Below are 23,520 nucleotides of genomic sequence, written 5' to 3'. Positions count from 1 at the left end.
CCAAAAAAAAAAAAAAAAGTCAATTAAAATGCACACAAAATAATTGAGTCCTGTATTAAGAATTCTGAGACTTTTGATTTAGGATTTCAGCTGTATTTTTATATATATATATTATATATATATATATATGTATTTGTGTAAATAAGCTGTATATAATTGTATAATTACATATATAGGTATAAACTTTAATTTGCATACAGAATGTTGTAACATCCCTTTACTCAGAACCATCATTTTTAACCATATACACGTTTTCTATCTCTATATATACATTTTACACGTTTTCTATCTCTATATATACATTTTCTTCCCAACATTTGAGAATAATTTGCAGATGTGGATCCCTTTAGATATAAATACTTTAGTGTTGACTCATTATAAACAAAGATATTTTCTTATAGAACCTTAACAGTGTCTAATCCACTATATGTGTTCGAATTTTCCTCAGTTGTTCATATAATGTGCAGGTTTGTCTCATCTGGGATTAAATATTACATATGGAATTATTACTCAATCTCTTTTTATGACTGTTTTTTGGAAGAGTTATCATAGACCAATTATTTTGTATAACATAGTCTCCATTTGGATTATTTTGCTGTTTAGTCTCCATTTGGATTATTTTGATGTTTTCTCACTATTAGATTATAATCATCCATTTTTAGCAAAAATTCCTTGAAGGTAATATATATCACATCAGGAGGCATTAGCCATAATTCTTTGACAGCTTTATTAATGCCACTCCTGATAGTAAAATGCTTGCCTAAGGGTTTAAATGTGTGTGTTTTGTGGTACTGGGGATTATACCCAAGGGTGCTCTACCACACTGAGCTACATCCATAGCCCTTTTATTTTTATTTTAAGACAGGGTATCACTAATTTGCCAAGACTGGCATCTCGAGATTGAAGTCTCCTGCAATAATCTCCCAAGTAGCTAGGATTACACGTAACTTGGCCTAAGGTTTGATATCCCTTTGTATTTCTAAATATCTGGCCAGGGCACTCAGAAGGATTTCTTAGAGGTACTCTGGACACCTGGAAGTATAGAGGGCATTTGTAAGAGAGGAAAGTCTGTAATCATGGAGAGAAATGAGTATCGGGGCTGTATATAATTGTATAATTACATATATAGGTATAAACTTTAATTTATATAGCTCATGTGAGGCACTGGGCTTATCCTCAGTACCACATAAAAATAAATAATAAATAAAGCTTTTGTGTCCACCTACAACTAAAAACAATATTTTTAATAAATAAACAAACAAATAAATGGTTGGTATCCCTTCATATAGATTCCTTAGCCTGGCATTCAAAAGACCTTTTTCATCTGCTTCCTATCCATGGTTCGCTACAGCTATTTATGCTCCCCACTACACTCTGTAGTCCAAGCACATAAATGTTCTTCAGTTTTCTTTTTCTTATTTATTTATTTATTTATTTATTTGTTGGTTGTTCAAAACATTACAAAGCTCTTGACATATCATATTTCATACATTTGGTTCAAGTGGGTTATGAACTCCCATTTTTACCCCACATACAGATTGCAGAATCAGATCGGTTACACATCCACGTTTTTACATATTGCCATACTAGTGACTGTTGTATTCTGCTACCTTTCCTATCCTCTACTATCCCCCCTCCCTTCCCCATAAATGTTCTTCAGTTTTCTATGTGTGCCATACACCTAGACACTTTATCACTCCTTCAGCCAGAATACTCTGGCTATCTCTGAGCCTCTTTATTTAACTGCAAAATTCTTCTTTTCTCAGATATTTCTTCTCAGTGGTAGAGAGTTTGCCTAGTATGGATAAAGCCTTAGGTTCCATCCCCAGGACCATAAAAAATAAAATCAAAATAATAAGTTCCTCTTATGAGGAGCTTTCTAGTTACCATTTATATTATATAGTCATAAATCCTAGTAAATAAATATTTGCTTAAAATTTTGTGTAGATGTAGAAAAATAGTGTATATATTCCATGTAACAGAAAATTAAGTTGAATAATTTGTAGTAATGTTAAGTAATATTTTTTTTTATATTTATAACTTTATTTACAGAGCTCTCAATGAAATGTGGAAATGTCAGAACATGCTTCGGAGTCATGTACGCGAACTATTGGATTTGCACAAGCAGCCTACAGTAAGTTCATGATTTGTTTAAATTTATAGGCTATTGTCATGATTAAATGTTATATAGTACTATTCAAAAGTCATATATTTTCTTGTTCCTTCAATGTAAAATCAATATTAAGTATCAATCCTATAATACCAGTGTCAAAATAACAAATTCTACTCAAAGTTTTTTGGAAGGCAGGTAGAAAAAACTTGAATGTTCTTGATGGACTTTTAACTATGTTTTGCTAGAATAATACATTTTATTCTTTTTTAAATATTTGTTTTTGGTTGTAGTTGGACACAATACCTTAATTTTACCTATTTTTATGTGGTACTGAGGATCGAACCCAGGGCCTCATGATGAGCACTCTACTGCTGAGCTACAACCTCAACCCCAACCCCTAGAACAGTATTCTTAACCCTGGGAACTGTAGACAGATTTCTCAAGGATCCAGGGATGTTAGAGGAGGGGCTTGTCAAAACTTTTTTGTAAATAACTAGAAGTAAAAACTTAATTCAACTCTTCCTTGGTGTAGGACAAAAGCAGTTATAGGCACTCATAAATTAATGGACATGGCTATATCAAGAGTTCCAACAAATGTCACTCTTGGGGATCAACTTGGGGGATACCAACTTCTTTTCCAAATTATTCCAATTTAATATAAATTATTAATTAATTCCTTGTGTTGTAATTGTGAAGGAAATACTTTTTGAAGGGGAGGTTATTCTAAGTTTTTAAGAGATGGTGGTTTTGGCTGGACATAGTCGCACACACCTATAATCTCAGTGATTTGGGAGGCTGAGTCAAGAGACGATTGTAAATTTGAAGCCATCTGGGCAACTTAGCAAGACCCTATTTCAAAATAAACAATAAAAGGAACTGAGGATGTAGCTCCATGATAGAGTGATTGCGTAGTATGTGTGAGACTCTGGGTCCAATAGCCTAGCACTGCCAAACAATAGAGCCCAGACTGGCCCCAAACACCCGGGCTCAGATGATCCTCCTTCTTGAGTAGCTGGGAATCCATGTGTATACTATCATGGTTATATATCATGGTTACTTTTTAGATATTTTTGAAGAACTTCCTACTAACATCTTCTTTCCTTCTATTTGTCTTAACAGTTTGTTGCCTCTTAATAGTTATTTGCTGTTAACTTAGTGTGTAGATTGGTAAACCATTTTCAGTGGGTAGATAATGATGAAGTTTTTTAAAACTATGAAGCATGTACAATAATGATTATTATATTTTCTTACAAAAATTAGCATGTGTGACTGGTTGTTCTTTCTTTTCTATTTTAAATTTCAGTCAGAAGCTAACTGTTCTGCCATGTTTGGAAAACTGATGACCATAGCAAGTGAGTATGTTTATTCACCCAGTAAATATATACTATATATCAAAACAGACAATTAGTTCACCCCATAAACTATCAACTTAATGCTAAGAAAAATAGTTCTTAATTTAATTATTTCTAAGAACCAGTTTGTCCAGTATTCCTTTGATGACTCATTAATATTTTTATGACAGTTGCTTTTAGTTTAGTAGTTTTTCTTTCCTAATATTAGTTCCCTCTTAATTTTATAGAGAATTTGCCTGATCCTGGGAAAGCACAAGATTTTGTGAAGAAATTTAACCAGGTTCTTGGTGATGATGAGAAACTACGGTCTCAATTGGAGTTATTAATCAGCCCAACCTGTTCATGCAAACAAGCAGACGTTTGTGTGGTTAGTAAATTATACTTTTACATTTGTTCTCCCAGCTTACTTGTAGAAGTCTGTATTTCATTAAAGCCTTTTGACGTTTAATGTTTTGTGTGAATTTAACAGTAGTGTGAGCCCTGAATTATTGAGAAGTATTTCTGTGGTCAACTTAGTTCTCGTTATTTACCACTCATTCTCTAGCTACATTCCAGGAAAAAATTAGTGATCTAAGCCAGAGAGGTTTGTCCTAGGAATTGAGTAAGATAAAGTATTTTGTATTTAGTAGATATTCATTGAATAAATGATAAGAATGACCTAAATGCTTTGTGTGCATGCATTTTCTTCTCCTGTGTGTTAGCATGGAAATAACCCCTGTAATAAATCAGCAATATCAATGTTGTCATATATGTGATTTCATTTATAGATAAGATAAATTCCTATGTAGACTTTTGTCCTCATTCTATTCTTGGACTCCTTATTTTATAGAAAACCAGCATCATTGAAAATATCAGGAAAGAAACCTTCATCCGTTCATTTACTCAGCATTTTATGAGACAGAGTCCTAGTTTGAATTTCAGCTATACCATTTACTACCAATATGACCTTTAGTAAGTTATTCAATATTTTTGAGCCTCATTTTCCTCATCTATCTATATATATACATATATAGGGTCCTGGATTTAAATAAGTGGTAGTTCTTATGATATTACACATATATGACAAACACTATGCTTGTGACCAGACTTAAAAAGATGAATAAGACAAAGGTAATTATTTAGTTATTTATGTCTGTGTTCTAAAAAGGATTAGATTTGATATAATTATTTAAATATGTGATAAAGGATAAGGATTATAATAGATACATATACAAAGTGGTCTGGGAGCATAGAACAGAATATTTTATAATAAAATATCTTTTATTCAGTCAGAGATTTAAACAGATCAGTGTTTAGGAGGACATTGAAGGAGCCAGTTTAGGGAAATGTGCTCTTCTGTTGTGCCTAGTAATGCGGATGTCCAAGTGTCCAGACTACTTAAACCTTTGCACTTCTGAGATAGATGATTTGGAAACAACTATTAGAGGTTTCATTTACCCCTTTGGCATCTTGAATTCCAGTTTCAGAGCATTGTGTCCTGGGGAGGAGGGGAGAATCTGAGTAATTGAATCATTGAGCAAAAACAGCTTGAAGATACCTCAGAGATATTTGGTTTGATCACTCGATTTTTCAAAGAAAAACATTGAATTTAAAGAAAAGAAAATTTGGCTGGGTGCGGTGGTGCACGCTTATAATCCCAAAGGCTCGGGAGGCTGAGGCAGGAGATCAAGAGTTCAAAGCCAGCCTCAGCAAAAAGCAAGGCATGAAGTAACTAAGTGAGACCCTGTCTCTAAATAAAATACAAAAAAGGACTGGGGATGTGGCTCAGTGGTCAAGTGTCCCTGAGTTAAATCCCTGGTACCAAAAAAAAAAAGGAAATTTAAGACCACAAGCACCAAGAGTTTCCAAATTAAAAACTGTATGCAGGGCTGGGGATGTGGCTCAAGCGGTAGCGCACTCGCCTGGCATGCGTGCAGCCCGGGTTCGATCCTCAGCACCACATACAAACAAAGATATTGTGTCTGCCGAGAACTAAAAAATAAATAAATATTAAAAAATTAAAAAAAAATGTATGCAAAGCATACATAAACCACAATACCTGAGGATGAATGTAAACAATGAGTAACTGTACAGTGCAGCCAATAAGTGCTCCTGATTTTAGGAATTAGGAAGATGAAGATGGAGATGAAGATAAAGTATAGTAATGATTCCTTCTTTTCTAGGTATTATATTAGCATTGTGTAACTTGAGTGTATTCGTTAATTTATCTATTTGCTTTCATTTGAAAAGAACACCTTTTAAAAACTCAAGAAAACAACCATTGTTAGAAAAAGTTCTTGCCATTTTCCAGAATATCTTATCATTTTCTCCTTTCTCTCATGGGTACTGTGTATTAGTTACATATTTTCTCTGACGTCCTTGAATCATTTCATTCTGACATAGAAGAATGGAATAAAGGAAAAAATTAAGTATAAAATTTGTTTTCTGTCATTCTGTATAGCTTTGTTTCCATCTTTTAAGAGTTTTTCCAAAAAATAATCATGTTTTATGTCACAGAGATGAATAATACTCAGTAACAGTAGGAATAGATATCTAATAATTTCCTCCCCTTTGTCTTAGTAACATACTTGAAAAAGTTTTAGAGAATACTTTGTAAGGACTATCAGCAGAGACATACTATGGATTAAAACTTATGTGCATGTATGTGGAGAGTATAAGAGGGTATGCAGTGAATGGCATTACATTTCTTTTGGGTTTTGTGTTTCCACACTTTGGTTTTACAGAAGGATAACATATTTGCTACCACTTCAACTGTGCTTGCTATTTGATACTTCATGGCCTTACTATAATGGCAGATCCCAAATTTTAAGATTTTTTAGGAAGCTTATTTAACATATAATGAGACAGTCCTAAATTTGAATTTCACCTATAGCACTTACTACTAGTGTGAACATTAATAAGTCACTCAGCGGGGGCTGGGATTGTGGCTCAGTGGTAGAGCACTCGCCTAGCATGTGTGAGGCCCTTGGTTCAATCCTTAGCACCACAAAAAGATAAATAAAGATATTGTGTCCATCTACAACCAAAAAATATTTTTTAAAAAAAGTCATTCAGAGGCTGGGGATGTGGCTCAAGTGGTAGCGCACTCGCCTAGCATGCGTGAGGCACTGGGTTCGATTCTCGGCACCACATAAAAATAAAATAAAGATATTGTGTCCACCTAACACTAAAAAATAACCTTTTTTTTTGAAAAGTCAGCATTTCAGAGCCTCATTTTCTTCATCTATAAATATTACCAACTTCTTGGGATTTTAAAAAGAATAATGTAAAAATGAAATTTTATATATGGCCTAATACAAGGCCCCCTTCACTGCCTATAGATTTAAAGTTCTTATGGTATTACACATAGATGACAAGCAGTAGGGACCCATAAAACAGGTATGAAATGGGATCATGAATCTATCTTTTAACAAAGTCTCAATGTCATTCTGTTGTGTGGTTTTTGAACCACATTTAAGAAACCCCTTCCCTACAGAGTTATCTAGATATACATTATATCTTCAGAAATCCAAATATTCTTTGTCCCTTTCTCCCTGGATCAAGCTTACATTTTGTTTATGATTTGTTTGGATATCAGACCCAGGGCCTTGCACCTGCTATCTAAGCACTTTACCATTGCACCACACCCCCAGACCCAAGCTTACACTGTAATCACTGCATGGTTTAGTAATTTGTATCATACATGACCTATCATCCAGCTTATACTTTAGGTAACAGACACAGATGAGTTGATTTCAATAGCAAATACAATATGGTAAGTGTTCTGATAGAATCATGTGCTTTGATAACACGAAAGAGCATCACTCATCTCAGGAATGTGTGGAATTAGGGAATGGCTTGTTCTATAAGTGACTCCTGAATTGATTTTTAAAGGATAAGTTGGAGTTAGACCACTGTGTCAGCATTTCTGGCTTGGGTGACTGGCTATCAAAGCAGATGCTATAGGAATAGAAGATAACCATGTGTGGTATTTGAGCAGTTGTGCTTACAAGTCCGAGATTCAGGCCAGGTCAATATTTATTAGCACAGTTATATCTCCTGGAGGAGGTAGGAAAAAATATGAAGGAAAGGGGAGAGAGATGCTGACTTATATTTTAGTAACACTCATAGGATGCTTTAATTTTTTATTTAATGACAATGATGCAGATCCACTTTTACATGGAAGTTAAAGCTTTGGAAATTGTTTCTTATGATAAATTATTATATTCTTACCTAACTTACTGATTCTAACTGCAAAAAATACTTTATACTTGATAATATTAAATCTTTTTAGGAATTATTTTGATTGGCTATGAAAACACAAAAGGGATATAGGAGGGATTACTGTGCATAAGAAAGAATACTTCTAAGAAGCTAATACTTTTTTATTGTCAAAATAAGAAAAAAATGTACAAAAAGGAAAGGTAGATGGATACATCATTTTAATAACTCTTATTTTTATAATAATAGGGTTTATAAATTATAACCTTATTGATTATAGGTTATTTCTTCAATATTCCTTAAGAATATTAAGCACCTTTTGTAAATAATAAGCATTAGTAGTATTAATGTGCACTGGCAGTGTAATAGCCTCTTTGAAATTAAAAGCTCCAATTGCTTTTACTTGTGAACTTCCTCATGCTGAGAATGGAAACTGAGAAGCAACTGGCCCTGGTAGGCACCAAGGTAACAGAAACTGTGACATATTGCTGAATAGCACAGCCTAGCTAAATCCACATGTGTATATTTTCTATCTTTTGTCCCATATTCCCTCTCCTCTCATAAAACCATCCTTGAGCCCCTCAGAGATGGAGATTTGAGACAGAAAGGTCTCAATCTTCCTCAGTCCCAGCTTTTGGGTAAACCTGTTTTCTATCACCAGCCTTTGTATCCTGAGCTTTAGTAAAGTGACAAAGCAGTAGGACTTTTGTTCCTGGTAAACTGTAGCACAGATGTGATAAAAAATTTCTTAAAAAATTGTCAGAGATTCAGAAAAAAACAATTGTTTTTTAAAAACTCATTCTGCCAACAGATTCCTAACAGGATTGCATATGGTTACTTTTGGTTAAAGCTTTCTCAACTACTATTCGATTAGAAAAATTTCTTGTTGGTCTTATGTGTTTTTGTTTATTAGAGGTATATATAGGCTTCTAAATTTTTTTCTTAAAAGTGTAAGGAAAAAAGATAAACTTTATTGCTGCCACAAACTAACTTGATTTGTTGTTTAACCCCAATATCACATAGATTATCACATTTATATTCTAAAACAACTGCTGTGTTTATTTACCTAAGTATTACCTACATAAATTATTGTTATGACCAGTCACCTAAATGTAAAACCATTAAAAAGGAATATAAAAATGTAAGTGTTATCTCTTTGTGAGCTGTGTGGAATGGCATGTCTATAACCTTACCCACCCATGCAGGCTGAGTCAGGAAAATTGTGAATTCGCACCAAACCAGGCAACATAACCAAACCCTGAAATGGGAAAAAGGAAAAAAAAACAAAACTGTCTAGTATTATTGCTTATATACATTGGTTTATTTTATGTAGCTCTATTACTGTATTCAAATGTGTGACCCTTTTCTCCTTGACACTTATTTCTTTGTTCTGTGCATAGTAACTATTATGACTAATTAGTTATTAGTCATAACTAAACTATATGTTTTATTTTTCCATTTTTTAGTAAGCTATTTCAAAGCATTGATAGTATAGTCTGCCTAGCAATTTTCCGCTAGTCACATTTGTTGTTAGGCAGTCTCCGAAATATTAAAGCAACTAAATTTTACACTAGAAGGATTTGGGGATACCTCACCAAATAACACTAATTTTAAAAGATTATAAAGTATTAAATCTCAGATTTTAAATGGGACTTAGCACAATGTAACAACTAAGCATGAATAAAATATTTTATTTTCTCAAATGCTCACATTTTCCCTTTTTAATTGCAGCATGCTAAAATAAATTGGGCAAATTCTAATGATTTTTAGTGATTTTCTTCAGAATCTTAATTCTTGGGACTTACACTCAAATAACTGATCTGGCTGGTGTTCAAATTAATGTAATTTGTATAAATATGTCAATTTATGTCATTAAAATTAAAGTCTACAATAGAAATTTTTTCTTAATCTTGTCCTCCAATATAAAGATATCACTAAAAATATCATTTTTATGCAAAAAGTTTATAAATAGAGCAATTACTATTTATTACTGCTTTATAGTTCTAAAAACACCTGAATGTACAGTATTTAGCTCAGCTTGTTTGTGTGTGCCTATAATCCTAGCCACTGGGGAGACTGAGGCAGGAGGATTATGAGTTCAAGTTCAAGGCCATCATTGACAACATAGCAAAAACCCATCTCAAAAAAAAAAAAAAGGTGTTATCCTGTCAGCTAAAATACATATTTACTTATCAGAATTATTTGATTAGGGGCTGGGGTTGTAACTCAGTGGTAGAGCACTTGCCGATCACATGTAAGGCACTAAGTTTGATCCATAAAAAATAAATAAAAGGTATCATCCATTTACAACTAAAATTTAAACAAAAATAAATTTTAAAGAATTATTTGATCAGAAGCCTTGTTGTTAACATTCATTTATTTCTCCAGTGCCCAGTACATTATAAATTTTGTCTTGTCTTTGAGAGAGTCAGTCTCTATAATTAAGTCCATCTTCTTTAGAAACTTCCAACAAGAATATCTTTCTTTGTAGTCACTATTTGATGTAATGTCACCATCTTTAAGCTTAAATTGAGTTAATTTTATACTTGGTTACATCACATAGCTTGCAGTAATTCTGTGTTCCAGTTATAACAAATTAAAATTGTAGAGCTGGGGTTATAGCTCAGTGGTAGAGCACTTGCCTAGTACGTTTGAGTCACTGGGTTCAATTCTCAGCACTACATATAAATAAAGTCCACTGACAATTAAAAAATATTTTTTAAAAAATTGTAGAGGAGTGCATTATTCTCATTCCTCAACTGTGTACTTCCTAATCTAAATAACTTTACAAAATATTTATTCACTTGTGAACATACTCCCAATCATACCTTTCTTACCATGTTTTTGTTTTTTGTTTTTTTTTAACTAGATCTCCCTATGTTGTCCAGGTGGGCCTCAAATGATTCAGCTCAAGGAATGCTCCTGCCTCAGACTCCCAAGTAACTGGGACTATAGGCATGTACCACTGTGAGCAGTTGAATATCCCCCTTTTTAAAAGGAAGAAATTAACTTAAAGAAAACAAAGTATTCCATCAAATTATGAAATAATAAAAACCAATTAAACATACCAATGAAGATCTCAAAATTCAAGAGGCTAATGCAGGAAGATCTCAAGTTTGAGGCCAGTCTCAGCAACTTAGTGAGATCCTGACTAAAAATATCAAGGGCTGGGAATGTTAGCTCAGTGCTAGAACCCCCTTGGTTCAGTCCCCAGTAACCCCCACAAAAAAAAAAAAAAAAAAAAAAAAAAGTTGTGTACTAAATTTCTTAGTCTAAAACAAAAAATTTTTTCACTCCTACTAGTTTTGGATTAAAAAAAAATTTTTTATACTTAGTCATTTTTATTTTCAAACACATCAAAGTGAGTCATACTTATGTTAAAACTCTTTCCTTTCTTTAGAGAGAAATAGCTCGGAAACTTGCAAATCCTAAGCAGCCAACAAATCCTTTTCTAGAGATGGTCAAATTTCTTTTGGAAAGAATTGCACCTGTGCACATTGATTCAGAAGCCATAAGGTAAGCTAGAAAACATGCAATAAAAATAGATTATAATCCTAAACTACAGTGTTCTAAGTTTAAATTCTGGGCCCCTACAGAGACTTAAAAAAAATGTTCCTTTTTTACTTTGTTTTAATGGTAGGGGCATAAAACATTTAGGTTGTAGAAAGGCCTACTCATTTAATTATCTTTGACTTTATTTATAAGAATTCTTGGGACTGGGGTTGTGGCTCTGGTAGAGTACTCGCCTAGCATGTGTGAGGCACTGGGTTCGATCCTCAGCACCACATAAAAATGAAATAAAGATATTGTATGTCCACCTACAACTAAAAAATATATTAAAAAAGAATTCTTGTGTTTATTTTTAGTCTATGTACTCATATGTACTCATTAAAGAAAACCAAGAACACAAGAAAATTTTTGATTTGTATGGCTATCAACCAATTTCTGAGTTTTCTTAAACATTTTATTGGCGACACAATGCTCTATGTAGTGTATAATTTATTATTGTTCACTTGATATGTGAGAACAATATGGCATATTAAAAGAGGACAGAGTTGACATTAAACACATTTGGTTTCAAAATACAAGTCCAAGGCCAGAAATGTAGCTCAGTGGTAGTGTGCTTGCCTAGTTTGTATGATGTCCTGGGTTCTATCCCTGGCACTGTAAAAATACAAAAACATAAGTGAACTTTGTGACTCTGGGAAAAGTCCTCTAATTAGCAGAGTTTTCACTAATAATATGCATATAAAATCTTGTTGGATGATTATAAGAAATAAAGATAAAAGAAAACAGCCTGTATTCTTTGATGATTGCCATTCTGACAGGAGTGAAATGAAAACTTAGAGTAGTTTTGATTTGCATTTCTTTAGTTACAAGAGGTGTTGAACAATTTTTTATATATTAGTTGATCAGTTGTATTTCTTCTGTGAATTGTCTGTTCTATTCGTTAACCCAATCTGTAGGCTCTCTCCTCAGGTTATTAATTGTTTCCTTTGCTGAGAAGAAGCTTTTAAATTTGAGTCCATCCCATTTATTGATTCTTGATTTTACTTCTTGCACTTTAGGAGTCTTGTTTAAGGAAGTCAGATCCTAGGCCGACATGGTAAAGATTTGAGCCTATTTTTTTTTTCCATTAGGCACAGGGTCTCTGTTCTAGTGCCTAAGTCTTTGATCCACTTTGAATTGATTTTTGTGCAGGGTGAGAAATAGAGGTTTAATTTCATTTTGTTACATATGGATTTCCAATTTTCGCAGCACCATTTTTTGAATAGGCTATCTTTTCTCCAGTGAATGTTTTTGGTGTCTTTGTCTAGTAAGAGATAACTTTATTTTTGTGGGTTTGTCTCTGTTTTCTATTCTGTACCATTGGTCTGTGTGTCTGTTTCAGTGCCAATACCATGCTGTTTTTGTTACTATGGCTCTGTAGTATAATTTAAAGTCTGGTATTGTGATGCTTCCTGCTTCACTCATTTTGCTAAGGATTGCTTTGGCTATTCTGGATCTCTTATTTTTCCAAATGAATTTAATGATTGCTTTTTCTTTTTCTATGAAGAATGACATTGAGATTTTAATAGGAATTGTGTTAAATCTGTATAATGCTTTTGGTAATATGGACATTTTGGCAATACCAATTCTGCCTATCCAGGAGTGTGGAAGATCTTTCATTTTCTGAGATTTTCTTCCATTTATTTCTATAGGTTCTGTACTTTTCATTGTAGTAGTCTTTACCTCTTTTGTTAGATTGATTCCCAGGTTTTTGTTTGTTGTTTGTTGTTTTTGTTTTTGAGGCTATTGTGAATGAAATCGTTTTCCTAATTTCTCTTTTGTCTAATTGTTCTGGCTAGAGTTTCAAGGAAGATGTTGAATAGAAGTGGTAAAAGAAGATGTCCTTGTCTTGACCAGTTTTTAGTGGGAATGCTTTCAATTTTTCTCTATTTAGAATGATGCTAACCCTAGGGTTAGCATAGATAGTTTTTACAATGTTGAGGTATGTTCCTACTATCCCTAGTTTTTCCAGTGTTTTGAACATGAAGGTGTACTGTATTTTGTCATATGCTTTTTCTGCATTTATTGAGATGATCATATGATTCTGTTTTTAAGTCTATTATTATGATGAATTACGCTTATTGATGTCCATATGTTGAACCAACCCTGCATCCCTGGGATGAATCCCACTTGATTGTGGTGTACTATCTTTTTAATATGTTTTTGTATGCAATTTGCCAGAATTTTACTGAGAATTTTTGCATCTATTGTTCATCAGGGATATTGTTCTGAAGTTTTCTTTCCTTCATGTGTCTGTCTGGTTTTGGTATTAGGGTGATATTAGCCTTATAGAATGAGTTTGGATGGATTCCTTCCTTTTCTATTTCATGGAATACTTTGAGAAGTATTGGTATTAATTCTTCTTTGAAAGTCTTGTAGAACTTTGCTGAGAATTCATCTGGTTTTTTTCTTGGTTGGTAGGCTTTTGAAGTGATGGGAGGGGCTGGGGGAGGGGATATGGGGATAGGAAAGATAGTAGAATGAAACAGACATTATTACAGTATGTATATATGTGACTACATGACCAATATGATTCTGCAGTATGTGCATTCAGAAAAATGAGAAATTATATCCCATCTATGTACGGTATGTCAAAGTGCATAAATGCATTCTACTGTCAGATATGACTAATTAAAACAAGTAAAAAATTTAAAAAAAAAAGAGAACAGTCTGGTATCATAACACTGACAGCTATTTTTTCTTTATTAAGTATTCCCATCATTTTGACGTTTTAGTTTATTCTGATAATTCTTTTTGGAAATGTCTATGTGAATGCCTCTTTATTTTATTTTATTTTTTTCCACTAATCATTTTTTTCAATAGACAAGATATGTGTCTCCTTTCGATATTGGGGTACTATGTAGCACTTGTTGGTTCTTTTTCCATACTTTCAGAATTTGGATACCTCATTCTAGTGCCTGAGCAATTAGTTATTTCATCTATGTGAATCCCTGCTGTGGTTGTATTGAAATGCTGGTTATCTTAGTTTGCTAGTACTGTCATAACAAAATACCACAGACTTGATAGGGTAAACAATAAAAATTTATTTTATCACAATTCTGGAGGCTAGAAGTCAAGATACCAGCAAGATTGATTGCCTCTTAAACCTTTCTCCTTGGTTTGCAGATGGACACCATCTTACTGTGTCCTCACATGGTCTTTTCTCTCTACACCTATCTCATCTTGTCCGAATCTTCTTATTTTATGAAAATAATGGTTGTATCAGATTATGGGCCATCTCTATGACTTCACTTTTCCACAAGTAACTCTTGAAAGTCTTATCTCCAAATATAGTCACATTATAAGATCCTGGGGGTTGGAATCCACACTGAATTTGGGGATACACAATTCAGCCCATAACAGTGATGTTTGCATACTTCTTTTTAAGATTTCCTTAGCCTCTAATTTCCTCCTTTGCAAAAAAGAAAACTGAGAAATTAAAAATTTGAAACAGTAAGTGCTTTGTCCACAGCTCCTTTTATCAAAAACCATAACTTAAACCTAGGCATATTATTTTCCATGTCAGTGTTCTTTACTCTGTAGAATTTGGGTATTTTGTATATATGTATTGGGGATTGAACCCAGGGCCTCACAGATACTAAGTGTGCATTCTACCACTAAGCTACACCCCCAGCCCTGTACTATTTGATTTTAAGGGGATAGATCAAAGAGATGGTAGAGGAAAAATAACACTCTTCCCTACCTGTATTAATTTTGGAATAGAAGTGTAATGGCATCGGAAAACCAAGACCTCCACTAGCCTCATAGGGTTTCATTACTTCATTAAATTATAATAAGCTATTGTTTGATATCAACTGTCAAAAGATCAAAAACTCACTTTTTTTTCCCCCATTAGCATCATGAGTTGTCTGATCTCAGAAAGCAATTTATAGTTAGGTTTTTATACAGATTAATCTATAAGAATGCCAATGTATTAATTTTAGTGGGAAATATATATCATTTATTCCTTCCATGTAGCCAGATCTTCATGGGATATTAAATTACAGAGGGTTTATTTATTCACTTACTATACACTTGTTGCAACAATTTGTAAAGTGCATTGGGTAACTGGGGAAGAATAATTTCATAACGTATATTGTGTGGGGTTGGTTTGTTGTTAGAGAAGGCTCCAGAAGTAGCATATTTGATGAGTGGTAAAAGAAATTAGGAACTACTAATGAAGATTGCAGGGAAAATATAGTCCCAATCACTAACCTTGTGTTGAAGGCTAGGTTATTTAAGGCACTGTGAACTTCAATTCAGGACTGAATCCTGAGGAGTAATAAGAAGGGGCTTGCCAATGATAGGAAATTCATTAAATTTTAAAAAAATTAATTTTGAGGAGGCTTGCTCATCACAAGAGTGATATCATCGGGTTGGAGCTGTAGCTCAGCGGCAGAGCACTTGCCAAGCATGTGTGAGACATAAAAACAAACAGTAGTAGTTTAGTAGTAGTCCATCTACTACTACAAAAAAAAAAAAATGATATCATTGAAGCCAAAAAGAGACTAAAAAGTAGTGGGGTCAGAGGGTACTGAACCCAGAAGTAAAATAAGTTAAATACTGAAAAGTGTCCATCAGATTAGGAAAAGAAAAAAAGTCACAATGACCAAAATAGTTTCTGTGGGGTAGCAAAGGCAAATTCAGAGCACCTTGGATATGAAAGGTGCAGGATATGCTTCCCAACATCTATATCACAGTACATAGAACAGATATAATATTTGAAAAGAGAACATTGCTCAAACCTACTATTAACTGATCTTGCTCAACAAGAGCCCCTTGGCTGCCTCAAGGTTTGAGAAAATCAAAGAGCTAAATTCTACAATTCTAAACTGATTTAGGAGTAATGTAGATAGCTATTAAAAGTAAAGGAGGGCCGGGGTTGTAGCTCAGTGGGGTAGAGCACTTGCCTACCAAGCGTGAGGCCCTGGGTTCAATCCCCAGCACCACATAGAAATAAACAAGTAAAATAAAGGTATTGTGTCCATCTACAACTAAAAACAAAATTCAAAAAAAAAAAGTAAAGGAGACCCAGGCACATTGGCGCTCTCTTGTAATCCCAAGAAGCCTGGGGGGCTGAGGCAGGAGGATCAGGAGATCAAAGCCAATCTTAGCAACTTAGCAAGGTACTAAGCAACTCAGTGAGAACACTGTCTCTAAATAAAATACAAAATAGGGCCGGGGATGTGGCTCAGTTTGTATGGAGATTGTCTTCGAAGATGGAGAAAGTAGTCCCAAGGCAAGGTATACAAATAGACCCATTCCCTAAATAAAATACAAAAAAGAACTAAGGAACTGGCTCAATGAGTAAGTGCCCCTGAGTTCAATCCCTGTATTTAAAAAAAAAAGAAAAAAAGTAAAGGAGAAAGGTAATGACAAGGGAGTAAACTTGAAGAAGAGTCTTTTGCTGTGCTTGATAATGAAAGAATTTTGAATATTTAAATTCATTTGAAAAATGCTAACAGAAGAGAGGTTGAAGAGGGGGAAGGGAGAACATAATTATGATGGAGTAGCATTCCCTAAGTAACATCCTCTATGACATGAGAAAATCACAGACTCAAACTAGAGGAATGTTTTAGTCAGCTTTTTCATCACTGTGACCAAAAGACCTGACAAGAAAATTTTAGAGGAGGAAAAGTTTTATGTTTTCAGAGGTCTCAATCACTTACATCAGGCTCTGGGCCTGATGTAAGGCAGAATGTCATGACAAAGGGTCTGAGAGGAAAACAGCTTAGGACATGACAATTAGGAAGCAGAGAGAGTTCCACTCATCAGGGACAAAATATAAATTAAAGGCATGCCCCTATCTTCTCCAGTCACACCTTACCTACCGATATTTGCTGCATAGTTAATTTGTATCAATGGATCAATCCACTGATTTAGGTTATAGCTCTTAAAAAGTAGTATTCAAACATTACTGTTATGGGCTGAATTGTGTATCCCCAAATTCATGTGGATTCCAACCTCCAGGATCTTATAATGTGACTATATTTGGAGATAAGACTTTCAAGAGTTACTTGTGGAAAAGTGAAGTCATAGAGATGGCCCATAATCTGATACAACCATTATTTTCATAAAATAAGAAGATTCGGACAAGATGAGATAGGTGTAGAGAGAAAAGACCATGTGAGGACACAGTAAGATGGTGTCCATCTGCAAACCAAGGAGAAAGGTTTAAGAGGCAATCAATCTTGCTGGTATCTTGACTTCTAGCATCCAGAATTGTGATAAAATAATCACATCATTCACCTCTGGGTATTCTTGCATTTTTTCACACATGAGCTCTTGGGAGACACCAAATATCCATGGTATATCCATACCATAGCAGAGAAGTTAGAAGATAAGATATGGAAAATTTGAAGAAAGCCTCCATTATTTTCCATTCTGTAAAAAGTAAGTTATTTGCTCAATAGAAGGATTTAGACCTGAGTTAGAACAGTAAAGGTTTGTTAACAGTTCTTGGAGAGCATAGGAGACTTCTCAGTTTTGAAGAAGCAGTTGGATTGGCGATAGTTTTCTGCTTTATGATATCCCTATGAAGTACACTGCATGTGTATTTACCTAACTTATAAAGGAGAAAAAAATGCTTTCATAAAAGGAAGGACTACAATCCTCATTTCAAGAATCGAACCTTTACATTTTACCTCCTTGACTCATAGAAGAAGTAGAAGTGGTTGATGCCTGTCTTGCTTACACTGTTACTTCCAAAAGAGACCATAGAGTTGGCATATGATAGGTACTCAGTAAATTCTTATTAAATAAATATATGCATGAATCCCATCTCCTGTAGTCATATACATGTATAAAATTTTACAATCATACTTTTAATCTTAAATACATGCATGGTTCAATGGGGTTTTCTTCTGAAGTTTGGGGGGCTGGTGTTAGTTCAGATATTTCTGGGATTTCTTTTTTTAAGTTGTTGATAGACCATTATTTATTTATATGTGGTGCTGAGAATCAAACCAAAGTGACTCACATATGCCAGGCAAGTTCACTACCACTGAGCCATAGCCCTAGCCCTATTTCTGGGTTTTTGCTTAGTGTTTTTTAAGGTTTTTTATTATTGTTGTTTCTTTTTTTTTTTTTAATTTTTCTTCAGTATTGGGGTTTGAGCCCAGAGGCACTTTAACACAGAGCTATATCCCTAGTCCTTTTTCATTTTTATTTTGAGACAGGGTCTCACTAATTTGCCAAGGCTAATCTCAAACTTGTGATACTCCTGCCTCAGCCTTCCAGGTTGAACGGAATCTAGGCATGTACCACCACATGTGGCCCAGAATATTTTTCTCATGTTAGAAAAGTCAGGACATAAACTGAGAGAAAATATTTGTAAGGTATGTATTTGATAAAGGATTATTACTCAGAATGTGTGGGTATAATGTTTACAATACAGACATACATACCTATCCAATTTGCTTTCTTCAAAAACTGTTTCAGCTGAAGATGTTGATGAATTTTTAAATTATTCTTCTAACTAAAGAGGAAGTTATAGTGCTAAAATTAGTTTAAATTTCAACATCTGCATCCTATATGTATTTTGTACTTGAAAAAGAAAATTATTATTACCTTTTTTTTTAAATGCATTTTCCATTTTGTGGCTATTATGAATTTCCTATATCATGAGGATTGCTTTAAATCCAGAAGTTCAAAGCCAACCTAGGCAAAATAGGAAGACCCCTTCCCACATTTTATTTATTTATTTATTTTTTTTTTTTTTTTGGTACCAGGGATTGAATTTAGGGTTACTCAACCATTGAGCCACATTACCAATCCTATTTTGTATTTTAGTTAGAGACAGGGTCTCTAAATTACTTAGTGCCTTCTGTTGCTGAGGCTGGCTTTAACCCATCTTTTTTTGTGGTTGAACCCAGAGCCTCGTACATGCTAAGTTAGTATTCTACTACTGAGCTATGTCCACAGCCCAAAGGGTTCTTTTGTGTGGGGGGGAGGGGTGCAAGGTTTGCTGGGGATTGAACCCAGAGCTTCATATGTTCTAGGCAAGCACTGTACCACTGAGCCACACCCCCAGCCCAAGACTTTATCTTAAAACAAACAAAAAATTAATAATTTGAAATGTCTATAACAAAGGAATATAATTTAACCCAGATATTTTCATATTTGCTGTAAGAATTTAATGATTTAATAATAAAATAATACTTTCTTCAGATTACTGATGAGAAAATAGTCTCAAAATCAAAAATCAAATTTGTTTTTTTTGTTGTTGTTGTTTGTTTGTTTGTTTTGGTTTTGGTTTTGGTTTTTGTGGTCCTGGGGATCAAACCCATGTTCCTCACAGGCCAGGCAAGCATTCTACCACTGCACTATACCCCTGGTCCCACTTTTTTAAACTTAAAATGGTAACATATTGTTACATTGTCTGATTTTTATCCTATTTGTGGTGGTAGGTATGTTTGAAAAACAAAAAAAAATTCTATAGTTTTGACAATTAAATAGATGCTAATTAATGAATGTATTTATGAATATAGCATGATGCATTTTTTAGCATGTCATGTCATTTTAGTTTTTATTTTTCAGTAAACTCATCTGTCAAGTAGAAAATAAAGTTTAATGTTTTATCCTCCAAAGAAACTTCTTTGAATCTGATCATTTTAGGCTGTATGTTTCTGACCCAGAACAATTATGATAGTTAGTAAGCTAGTATTGTTGCTAATTTACATCTTCTTCTTTTAATAGTGCACTGGTAAAATTGATGAATAAATCAATAGAGGGAACAGCCGATGATGAAGAGGAGGGTGTAAGTCCAGATACAGCTATTCGTTCAGGACTTGAACTTCTTAAGGTATTTTATATTCATTTGTTTCTATAGAGTATTTTATATTTATTTGAGGACTTGAACTTCTTAAAGTATTTTATATTCATTTGCTTCTATAACTTGCATTCTCTTTAGGATATGCAAGATTCAGGTTTGTTTCATTGGAAATTATTCAAAATATTAAAAATTTGTAATAGAAATCAGATGTTATAAAAATAACTTTTACATCATAATAATTACATTAAAAGGTATTTGTTTATTTTGCTCTTTCATTCATCATTTGCATGCCTGCTATACTCATGATGGTATATGTTTTATAATCTCATCTTTCCAGAGAACCTGCATTTGAGACATTTGGCTGCCCATAGGAACTGTTACATGATAGCATCTGATTAAGGAATTTTTAATAATTTATAATCATGATAGATGGCAAGGAATTTAATAAATTGAGTAGTTAATAAGAACCAGGCAACAAGATTTTGTAGTCACGATATGACAAAAGAAAAGGGTTATTTGGGGAAGTAATGGGAAGCAAGTTTTGGTTTCAGATTATGGAATGCCACTGGCATGAAAGGAAAGGTACTGGAAGGGGCTTTCAACCTGTCCTTGAATCTGGCAAGCAGTTGATAAAGCTATGATTGGATTCAGTAAAGAGGGAAAGAAATTGAAACCACTGCAGTATAAACCAAGGGAAAAAAGACCAACTAGTGCAATGGGGCTTAGAAAAGTGAGTGATAAGATCATACTGAGATGCTCATAAATATTTCATTTGAAAGAATTAGTACATTGTTTCATGAATAAGATTTTAATAATTGGGTTATACTTTTTTTACTGAGTTCAAATTTAATTCCCCATGTTTCAATAAATAAGTAAAACTGCATTAGTAAATAATACCACTTCAAACTGCAATGAGACAATTTTTATACTTCATGACACGTTTGATAATTTTTTTTTTTTAATATTTATTTTTTAGGGGCTGGGGTTGTGGCTCAGCAGTAGAGTGCTCGCCTAGCACGTGTGAGGCCCTGGGTTCGATCCTCAGCACCACATAAAAAATAAATAAATAAAATAAAGATATTTTAAAAATATTTATTTTTTAAGTGTAGATGGACACAACACAGTGCCTTTATTTTTTTTATGTGATGCTGAGGTTCGAACCCGGGTCCCGCCTGTGCTAGGCGAGCACTCTACTGCTGAGCCACAATCCCAGGCCCTTGATAAATTCTTCTTTTTTTTTTTTTTTATTGGTTGTTCAAAACATTACAAAGCTCCTTGATAAATTCTTGTTGAATAAGTTAATGAAGACTACCTGCTCAATTCCCTCCTCTCCACTTTTAGTCCTTATTCTTGATATTATTCTGAATTATTTCCACTTCATGGAAGATAAACTTTGTAGACATGTCACATATAAGATGCTATAAGGCCCATAATGATAGACTATGGGTTATGTCATAAAAATAAGGGAATAGTCAAGCACACTGGCATATGCCTATAATCCCAGCAGCTCGGGAGGCTGAGACAGGAGGATTGTGAGTTCAAAGCCAGCCTCAACAACAGCCAGGCGCTAAGCAACTCTGTGAGACCCTGTCTCTAAATAAAATGCAAAATAGGGATTGGGGTGTGGCTTAGTGGTTGAGTGCCCCTTAGTTCAATCCCCATTACAAAAAAAAAAGGAATAATTATATGTTTACAATTATAATTCACAGTTTGCAATGATGTCTTCTTTGTTGATAGTTATGAGAAATGAACTTTTTGATAGATTTTATTTAACATTTTCTTATAGTTTATCTTTGTTCTGTGTAGGTAGCATGTGTACAGAATTTCACATTTTATTTATTATGGAAAATAATTTTCCCTTTTTAATATATTAGAACCATTGTCTACTTCTAAATCTATATATCTGTTCCTCTAGGTTCTGTCTTTCACACATCCTACCTCGTTCCACTCTGCAGAGACATATGAGTCCTTGTTACAGTGCCTAAGAATGGAGGATGATAAGGTAGCAGAAGCTGCAATACAAATTTTTAGAAACACAGGCCACAAAATAGAAACAGACCTTCCCCAGATACGATCGTGAGTATATTTTTTTGCATTGTAAACACAAAAGTTTCTAAGTGTGAAAGCCCATAAAATCATTGTTTTCTTTTCAGGAAGAAGAGAGAGGCTAATTACTCATTTGGTAGCTATTTTTTTGTATCCTTTTTTTTTTTTTTTTTGTATGTCAGCTGGCTCATCCTACCACCATTAAATGTAGACAGAGAAACAAACATAAACTATTTACGAAAAAAATGATTTAAAATATTAAAAGTGGGCTGCAGTTGAGGCTTAGTGGTAGAGCATTTGCCTGGCATGTGTGAGGCCCTGGGTTCGATCCTCAGCACAACATATAAATAAATAAAAGATCCATTGACAACTAAAAATATTTAACAAATAAAATAAAATAAAAATATTAAAAGTCAGAAGTTAACACAAGACAATCGCAGTGGCACATACTTGTAATTCCAGCTACTTAGGAGGCTAAGGATTGCAAGTTCAAATCCAGCCGGGCGAACTTAGTGCTCCTGTCTCAAAATTTAAAAATAATTAAAAGGACTTAGGATGTAGGTCAGTGGTAGATTACAATATATCTTTCTAATCTGTGTATGTTTATTTTTCTCAATAAAATTGTTCTTGTTCTCACCAAGAATGAGGCAAATGGTGTGCTTCATAAAGTATTTATAAGTTGCTTGGTTATTGGCAGTGGTGCTTTTATTACTTTGATCTCTCCCTCTAGATGAGCTCTCCCTCTCCTCATAAAAATGAAGTACATTTTGGTTTCACTTTGCATCTTAAAGAGGTTATCCTCAGAATCAAATTTGTGCTGAGAGTTTATATTTAGATTTAAAATATGTGGGAGACATCTTTTAGAGGAAGAATACACATTGCTCATATTTATTGAGTCAGATTCTCCTAGGATATCCAGGTAGTTCATGATATATCCGAATACTAAAAAGTTTTTCCTCATAGGATAATAGTAGGACAAATGGACTCCTGAGGGTTTTCTTAAATTTGTAAGCTAATGATTTGTGAAATAATTCAGTATTTAATGTAGATTCTTTTAATTCTCAGCACTGTAATGACTAACACAAAAGAATTGTCTAGTCTGTCCCCGCCCTTAAGGAGTTTATAATCTAAAGATGATAATCTTTATATGTGTATATTATCAAAAAGATCATTGACATGGTAGGGTAGTTTCTGGTGAGTTTTTCTGAATAGAAAAGTCTATGCTTTTGCTAGGCACAGTGGCACATAACTATGATCCCAGTGGCTTGGGAGTCTGAGGCAGAAGGATCGCAAGTTCAAAGCCAGCCTCAGCAACGGCAAGGTACTAAGCAACTCAGTGAGGCACTTTCTCTAAATAAAATACAAAATAGGGCTAGGGATGTGACTCAGTGGCCAAGTGCCCTGAGTTCAATTCCTGGTACCAAAAAAGAAAAGAAAAGAAAAATCTATGCTTTTCTTTTTCGTAAGGCAAAAATCTGTTCTTTAAA

General features: G+C 33.9%; 1 protein-coding gene across 3 annotated transcripts in view; it reads left to right on the top strand.

Moving 5' to 3' along the window:
- Positions 1 to 23,520, top strand: part of LOC107139197 (sister chromatid cohesion protein PDS5 homolog A) — a 125,473-nt gene that overhangs the window by 76,954 nt on the left and 24,999 nt on the right. Inside the window, exons 13-19 of one of the 3 annotated variants that reach the window (XM_048784357.1) lie at positions 2,053 to 2,134; positions 3,417 to 3,465; positions 3,693 to 3,832; positions 11,066 to 11,181; positions 19,912 to 20,017; positions 21,903 to 22,063; positions 22,141 to 22,482. In XM_048784357.1, the coding sequence (XP_048640314.1) occupies positions 2,053 to 2,134; positions 3,417 to 3,465; positions 3,693 to 3,832; positions 11,066 to 11,181; positions 19,912 to 20,017; positions 21,903 to 22,063; positions 22,141 to 22,282 (796 nt within the window). In that variant the 3' untranslated portion in view covers positions 22,283 to 22,482. Of the gene's footprint in view, positions 1 to 2,052; positions 2,135 to 3,416; positions 3,466 to 3,692; positions 3,833 to 4,294; positions 4,417 to 11,065; positions 11,182 to 19,911; positions 20,018 to 21,902; positions 22,064 to 22,140; positions 22,483 to 23,520 lie in introns of those variants that run through there. The other 2 variants (XR_007341064.1, XM_015482051.2) reach the window with 2 other exon arrangements.

Source organism: Marmota marmota, unplaced genomic scaffold, assembly GCF_001458135.2.
Source record: "Marmota marmota marmota unplaced genomic scaffold, marMar, whole genome shotgun sequence".
In the NCBI taxonomy this organism is placed as follows: Eukaryota; Metazoa; Chordata; class Mammalia; order Rodentia; family Sciuridae; genus Marmota; species Marmota marmota.
This window is presented reverse-complemented; position numbering and strand designations above follow the sequence as displayed.